Source organism: Cydia strobilella, chromosome 24 (assembly GCF_947568885.1).
Source record: "Cydia strobilella chromosome 24, ilCydStro3.1, whole genome shotgun sequence".
In the NCBI taxonomy this organism is placed as follows: Eukaryota; Metazoa; Arthropoda; class Insecta; order Lepidoptera; family Tortricidae; genus Cydia; species Cydia strobilella.
The window spans coordinates 1603701-1611802 of NC_086064.1; the positions used below are offsets into that span (position 1 = coordinate 1603701).

General features: G+C 38.3%; 1 protein-coding gene across 2 annotated transcripts; it reads left to right on the plus strand.

Annotated features, from left to right (window-relative positions):
- Positions 1-325: 325 nt before the first annotated feature.
- On the plus strand, positions 326-7633 carry LOC134752258 (putative cysteine proteinase CG12163). Of its 2 annotated transcripts, none has more exons than XM_063687886.1 (5): positions 326-661; positions 1528-1651; positions 2863-3047; positions 3739-3870; positions 6382-7633. In XM_063687886.1, the coding sequence occupies exons 1-5, from the start codon at positions 445-447 to the stop codon at positions 6534-6536; spliced, it is 813 nt and encodes a 270-aa protein (XP_063543956.1). In that variant the 5' UTR covers positions 326-444; the 3' UTR covers positions 6537-7633. The 2 variants fall into 2 exon arrangements, with proteins under 2 accessions (XP_063543956.1, XP_063543957.1); XM_063687887.1 differs by having other exon boundaries at positions 523-661; positions 1506-1651.
- The last annotated feature ends 469 nt before the right edge of the window (positions 7634-8102 follow it).

The window sequence follows — 8102 nt, forward strand, 5'->3', positions numbered from 1 at the left end:
AGATTATACTGAACAACTTTTCCTTTAACCAAGCCTGAAAAATGGCTAGACTAGAAAAAAAGTAAATCTTAGCCCACCACCGCCCACGTTAAATTTGCACCTCGGTGGTGAAATGGTGAAAATGCATACATACCTAAGATCCCATGGGAATCTCGTAACACTTGGCATGAAAACTTAGCGAGAGATGAGAAATATATGAAATTTCTACGTTACAGCATAGATAAATAACTGAATGTCAGTTACTGCTCATAACGTCATAACCAACTCCCATTTGCCTTCGGTCCTTAGACATAACACACGCTTAAAGACAGTACTATTGCCCTCTCTCTGCCTTTCCACAAAAATGTTATTAAATACAGAACTCTAAAAAACATTAAATGCGTACAAAACGCGTGTATTAACAATATAAAAGCTATCCACGCTTTTCAATTCTACAAACACAAAATGTACGTCCAAATTATCTGTTTTCTGTGTCTTTTTACCGACGTTCTGAGCTTGTCTCTTTCCGCGGCTCAGCATGTTCCAAAACCGACGGTGTGTCGTGGAACTGATTTGAATACAGAAAATTTTGAGCATTTTGATTGGAGGGAATGCGGCGGGGTAAGTCCGGTGAAGGATCAAGGTCATTCGTGTTTATCTTGCTGGGCTTTTAGTGCCATTGGTAAGTCTGTTTTTAATATAACACCATAAATATATTTTTCTCCTACTGTTTCTCCTCTGTTGGAAAGTCAGATTGGCAGTCGTTTTCGTAAAAACTATTGTCTACGCCAATTCTTGGGATTGATCGCCAAGTGGACCCTAAGCTCCAAGTCGTAAGAAGAAAAACCCTACAGAAGGTTGACCTTTCAATTTTGATTACACATCACATCGCTGTTATTCACTCGTGACTTAATAACACATATGAACAGAAGTACTTATTTGATCATTTTGGACCACATTTGAGAGCTTTTCGACTATTGTTGGGTAGTTTTTATTTTATTTTCTTTTCTTTATTTAGGATTACCAACAGATAATACATCTTACATGCTCTTAAATCTATATAAATTCAAATTCAAATAATTTATTTCAGAATAAAAACTCCATATACAATTACATTTACATTTAAAATAAAATAACTAGTCCTAAATTAAAACTAAATATGTTAGTAACAATAGGTAATACTTAGAACAACTATGTTAGTACACAGGAAATAAATTGTTAATAAAATACATTAAAATAAAATAAAATTACAATTTTAATAACAAATGCATGTACAATAAAAAAATCTTTAAAATTTATTTCCCCACTGTGGAATGGAGTTCAATCCATCGCCGCAGTATCGGGGAGTCCCACCTCTCGGCCAGTGTTTGTAGGATGGTGCTCGTGGATATAACAGCCATGACTGATGCTTATCTAAATATAGGTAACCACAACTTATACAAGTGTCTTGTACCTGTGAACAATGGTGAACATGCAGTAAACTTATGGTTATATGAATTTAAGTTTTACGGTGTATTAAAGCACAGCTTAACACATAACAATTTTCAGCAAACATCGAGAGTCAGTTTTGGATGAAAGGTTATCCCTTCATCCTTTCAGAGCAGTTCCTATTAGATTGCAACAATATGAACGCCGATTGCAATCACACGGTCAGCGTTGTTCACACATTTGCGTAAGTATTGCTGTTTAAGAGTCCCCGGCAAGCTCGGCCGAATTGCACCTTCCCATACAAACGTACCGCTCTCATTTTAAAACTACGTCTTGGATTGTAATGAAACTTTGCACATACAATGACATGAGGTATATCTAGGTCTGAAATTAGTTTATATAGCTCCAATTTATAAAACAAAACGAACTAGAGCAAAAACAAATTTTGTATGAAAAACTTAAATTCGCTGTATTTTATTAACTATGGTATCTGAAGCTAGATAAACTAATTACAGACATAGATATACCTTATCCTATTATTGTAAGTACATAGTTTCAGAGCAATCTAGCTAGTCGTTTTAAAATAAGGGCGGAACTACGTTTGTATGGAGAACCGAGCTTGCCGGAGACCCTTAAGGGCTTATTAATGCCAGACAAGTTTCTATTTGGCTTTGAGATTGTGTAGCTACAAGCAGCTTACATGCCATTAAAAGACAAGAAATTAAATCAGACAAACAGACAAGAACCGAATGAAGTGTCTCACGTTAATGCTACTTAAAAGTAAAGTTACATAGGTACCTATAACATAACATTTAGCCCGTGTAAGCTTAAACAGACCGGTCTCCACAAACAGCACCCGTTTACGAGTATGAGGCGTATCTTAGCCATCGCCTCCCTCAACCTTCATTCGGGAAAGTGGCGACCTGATCAACGACGCCACCGTAAGACTTTTAAGCGAGCATGACATGTTCAAATTACCGGGCTGTATTAATATATATAAAAATTAATTAATTAAGTAAGATAAAACATTTGTGCTTGTATGTTATATTAAAGACGGCATAGCGCCACATAATGTGCGTTTTCATGGATAACTATAACTAAATATTTTGGCTCAGTGATCCAAAGAGAATCTTGTCCCCCGAAACGAGAGCGTGCCACCTGTCCAGAATGCCAGATCCTGCTCAACTTCCTGCCAGTGCCAGTTACTGACGCGAAGCTGAAGCAGATCCGCCGTCACACTATCTTCCCAACGATACCTGGGCCGACACACCGGACGCCTACCAATCGGTCGTCCCAAAAACGCCCTCTTGACAGCCCAATCCTCTCCCATTCGTCATGGATAGTCAAATAAAATGTTAAACCCCTTTTACAATTGAAAATCCCTTTTGATGCAATGAAATACAAGTATGTAAAAATATAATAATAACACTTTTCATATATTAAATATTGTTTTAGTGATATAATAACTAATCTCGGAGGTGTGCCCCTCGAGTCACGTTACCGGCCGTACAGTGATTCAAAGTGGCAATGCCCACAGACGAAGCCTGAGTTATATAACGTGATTGGGCTAGAGCGAATCAAGCCAGGAGATGAAGATGCAATGGTTAAAGCTTTGAGGAAACATGGCCCGCTTTCTGCTGGTAAGGCCTAATATAAATCTTTCATATGTGTGTGGTGGTCAAAGATCGTGATTTCGTGGGCTCGTCGAAAAATCGTTCTCTAAAAAATGCAAAAAGTTAACTAAAATACGGTCAGGATCCTTAACATAAAGTACACATTCAACACCTGGGGAGTGGGGACAAAACCTGACAATCCTTACTACTAAATCAATGGGAAATGATTGGATAAATTAAATATGTAAGATGAGTGGGTAAATAAATAGTAAGTTGCCCCTTCGTGCTCTTATTTTAGTAGATGGACGAATCAACATTTTGACAGACGGTTTTGAGCGTCTCTTGCGTTACTTAAAATGTCTCTGGTTACCAAGAAATGGGACTTCTAATATACATAATTTCTGTTTATTAGGTTTAACAGTTGGGGCCATAAACTGAATCATAGAAAAGCCATTATTTAAAAGTAAAATTCTACAACGAAGTTTAAAGGGGCCCACTGACTATCAGTCCGCCGGACGATATAGGCCTGTCAGTTAGAACACACACAGTTCCGAAACTGTCAAATTTTTGTTCTAACTGACAGGCCGATATCGTCCGGCGGACTGATAGTCAGTGGGCCCCTTAAAAGTTGCAGACAAATTTGTGTCGGTCAAAAAGTTGATTCGTTCGGGAACGCGACTCAACGAGTTTTGTCAACTGAGATTTTTTTTTGTTACAGGTATTAACAATAAAATGATGCTAATGCCTCGCAACGCTACAGATATAGACGAACCCACGGAGGAACAGTGCCCGCCGGAAGGTCGGAACCGAAATCACGCCGTCCTTATAGTTGGCTACGGCGTCGCTTATAGTAAGTTTCTTCTTTTTCAGCCATGGCTTAAGGGCTGAGGGCTAGGCTAGCTAAATAAAACGATTATAGATCTGATAACGCCAATCGCAATCGAAATAATGCATACTTACTTACTCCGTTGGCTCAGCGACCTAAAATGAGACTTGGCCTCCGACACAAGACAGCGCCACTTTTCTCGATCCTGTGCGACCTCTCACCAATTGGTGACTCGAAGTTCGCGCAGATCCGCCTCCACCCGGACCAGGGTGGAGGCGGATCTGCGCGAACTTCGACACCAGCGATACGTGGGGCGTCCACTAGGACAATAATGTATGGAAATTATATTTAACACATGTTTCCCTATTTGACAGTTTATCCATACTTGTTAAATAAGTTAGTAATCTTATTATATGATAAGATAGTCAAACCAAGAAGTCTGCAGAGATTTTGAATAGCACACGCAGTGCAGGTGTTATTAAGGTGGTTCCCTGAGCCAGAAGGCGAAAAATCTCCTTACATGATCATGTTTTTCTAAGAGGCGTTGATTTTCGTAGACGTGGAAAAAATATATGTAGTTCTTGAATATAATATCTTTAATAACATAGCTTCCGATACACGAATTATGACACTTCGCTCGATACAATTAATTCCCAAAGTAACCTCTAACTCGGACTTTTAATCCAACTTTACTCGGTTATTTATTATGTGATACTATAAACAAAAAAAGAAGAAAAAACAATCTTAACTTAAATAGTAATTTCATATCTTTCGAATTTCGATATTGTAAGGTAACGTTTTTAAAATAAATAAAAATCGACAAAATTCGATCAAAATTGACACTTGGCGTGCATTATCTTTCCCGTTCTTTCTTGCGAAATGTGACAGTGACAGCGGCAAACCGATGGAACGGCCTGAAACGTCAAACTACTATGAAATTATGACGTATAAATAACACTGGCACTGCGTGTGCTGTCAAAATCTCTGCAGACTTTTCTTGGTCTAACCAAAGATAGATATAACTCCGTAATAGATGTATACAGTCTAAGGAAAAAACGTGCCTCGAAAATCAAGAAAATTTGATTCTCGTTCAGAGGGCGCTACTAGCTTTGGCTTACTGTCGTATAGATGGCGTTGACGGTTTCGTTTGGTATTTAACAATTTTAACGCATATCAGTGAAAGAACATGGGTCAAAATCATAAAAATAATTAATGCAAATAAAAAAAATCATTTATCCATATTTAAATACATTTTATCGTATTTTTATAAATCTTCATTTTTAGTTTTAAAGTGTGTCGACAGATGGCAGTGAATTTACTGGGGTTACAAAATTTACTATGACAGTACCGCTCTAGTATAAGTTACTCTATGGTCTAACTCTACCAACTTATTTAACAAGTATAAACTGTCAAATTAAGGATCAAGACATTCTGTAGGTCCCTCCACACTCGTGCGCGAATTGTGGCGCGAACTCGCGAACGTGAGTGTGGAGTCTAGTTCGCTAATCAGCGAAATCGACTCTACACTCGCGTTCGCTGCTTCGCGCCGCGTAGTCTGGAGCGGGGTTGTCACTTTGGCATATCCTAATGCGCATGTAATGCGCTTTTGAATTTTGGCAACACTTTAAATAAATAAAAATCAGGGCATGGAGACTACATAAAGGAGCCAAATCTCTATGTATGAAAAGTGTCCATCAAAAAACAGTAATCATAATCATAATCATCATTTATTAATAATATAAAATTACAAGTCAATAATTAGGCGTCGCCACCATACACCGAAATACTACCAAAAACAACCTACGTAATTTGGTCGGGTTATTTGTTGCCTTATATGGTTCATGTTATACTCCTGTCCCAGAGCCTAACTAGCGCCACCGGAGAGATTAGGAACTATTATTTAAAGCTGAAAGCGGTCACTTTTGCAACAATTCTGCCATAAGAGATTGGCATCCTTTCTATACCATCCATAAATCAGGGAATTCTTTTGGGGCATTCCACAAGAAGCTCTGTCATGGACGTGACGCGTTTGCCAGCTACCTTCAAAAACCTGTGTTATATACCATTGAATTTACCAATACCAAAAACAGTAATCAAAATATTATCGTGCCAAATATCGGCTTCTTAGTTTTCTGAAATGTAAAAAAATTGCCTTATATTGACCGGGATACGGACCGTGATTACCTTTTGTATTGTTTATGAGCTCCCGATATTTCGACGCAGTTACATAGCACCTTGTTCACGGGTGACTGAAGATAGCGGGTGGTTGTCAAAGTTGTGTAGACCGCGCTCGGTCTACCCTCATTCTTGCACGTCGGCTGCGTTCGCTTTCAACGTTACCAACGGTCGCATTCACACTCGTTGGTCTGTCCAAGCATACTACTCGTACACTCACAGTGTCACAACGCATAATAGTCTAGTAAAACTAACCGTGAATCATTCAAAACTTAAAAAAATAGCGTCACGTACCCGACACTTCTGGGATGCCCCCTCAACCTCACTGAGAAAATGTAATTGAAACATTATGTTAAACAGGCCGTGATGGACGAACCGTGCCCTATTGGATCATCAAGAATTCTTGGGGGACGAACTGGCAGGCGGGGGACAAGGGGTACTATTACCTCCGCCGTGGGACCAACGCGTGCGGCATAGCCATGGACGTGTCATTCGCTAAAGTATATATAGACTAGTTTTTGCCCGCGACTTCGTCTGCGTGGACTTAGTAACCCCAGCTAGAGTAAGAATAGCGCCTGGAGAATATCTTATAGCGATTATTCAATTTGAGCATATTATGAATAGAATAGAATAGAATAGAATACTTTATTTGTAAACACACACACAGACAATAGACATACATTAAAAGAACATGAAAATAAAGTGTCACGAAATGGCCCCATCTCAGCATGCTGCTGGCGACTTCCAGCGCTGATCTTCCGATGAGACCATCAGGTGAGAATCACGGAAGGTAACAGACAAAAAGAAAGCAACATAAAAGAAAGAGACATAAAATATGGCGAAAAATAAAATTACACATCGTTTACACAAACTAATACAAAAAGAGATACAATATGACGACATAAGAACATAACATAAGTACATAACATTAAGTTACACGGATCAACCGACCGAACATGTGCCGAACATGATTATGCACACAAATTAGCAGACACTTCATTAATTATCTCAATTCCACCCCGCTTTTTACTTTCTTAAGGGATGATTTTCGGGATAAAAACTATCCTATGTCCTTCTCAGGGACTCAACCTATCTCTATGCCAAATTTCATCTAAATCGATTCAGCGGTTTAAGCGTGAAGAAGAGGGAACACACAGTCAGACAGACAGACTTTCGCATTTATAATATTAAGTATGGATAAATATGGATTAAGGGGCCAATGCTGTGTAACATAATTTTTTTCACCACAGCAGCTCGTACAAGCCTACTTTCGTCACTCCAGGGAGTGAAACAAAGTAGCTTTTTAATTTAGTGAAGGCCATGAACTGGCATTTCATACTTCGGGGTCTATTACAAATTCGAAATACATTTTAATCTTTAATATGTTCTCAATGCTGAGGTGAAAAAATATATGTGTCACACGGGAGCGAAGTATTCTCGTGTTTTTGAGTCCCTCGCTACGCTCAAGATTCCTCTCTTTTTTGTTGCACTCTCTCTTGTTGCACGAATAACTATTCTGTAATTAAGGCTTTTAAATGAAAAACCTAAAAATTGAATATAAAATAAACCGTGTTTTTATTTTTAAGATATTAAAATCAACTGTACACTAGTGTGTGTGTGTTTTTTTTAAAATCAACTGTGTACAGTACAGTACAACCCTAGTTATTAAAACTGAAACGGGACTTTAATCGCGTATACTACCTCTGCCTGCCCCTGCGTGACCATGGACGTAACGTCACATTCGAAACGTCAGTCCAAACAATTATGAGTAAAAATCGTGATAGCAAAGAGGATGAAACAGGATAGAGCGGTACTGTCATATTAAATTTTGTAGCCACAGTAAATTCACTGCCATCTGTCGACACACTTTAAAACTAAAAATGAAGATTTATAAAAATACGATAGAATGTATTTAAATATAGATAAATGATTTTTTTTATTTGCATTAATTATTTTTATGATTTTGACCCATGTTCTTTCACTGATATGCGTTAAAATTGTTAAATAACAAACGAAACCGTCAACGCCATCTATACGACTGTAGGCCAAAACTAGTAGCGCCCTCTGAACGAGAATCAAAT

Bases quoted from the DNA above. Each gene is read 5' to 3' on its own strand.
- LOC134752258 (XM_063687886.1), top strand. From the start codon at position 445: ATGTACGTCCAAATTATCTGTTTTCTGTGTCTTTTTACCGACGTTCTG. The intron at 662-1,527 runs GTAAGTCTGTTT...AACAATTTTCAG, and splicing joins CTGGGCTTTTAGTGCCATTG to CAAACATCGAGAGTCAGTTT. The intron at 1,652-2,862 runs GTAAGTATTGCT...ATATTGTTTTAG, and splicing joins AGCGTTGTTCACACATTTGC to TGATATAATAACTAATCTCG.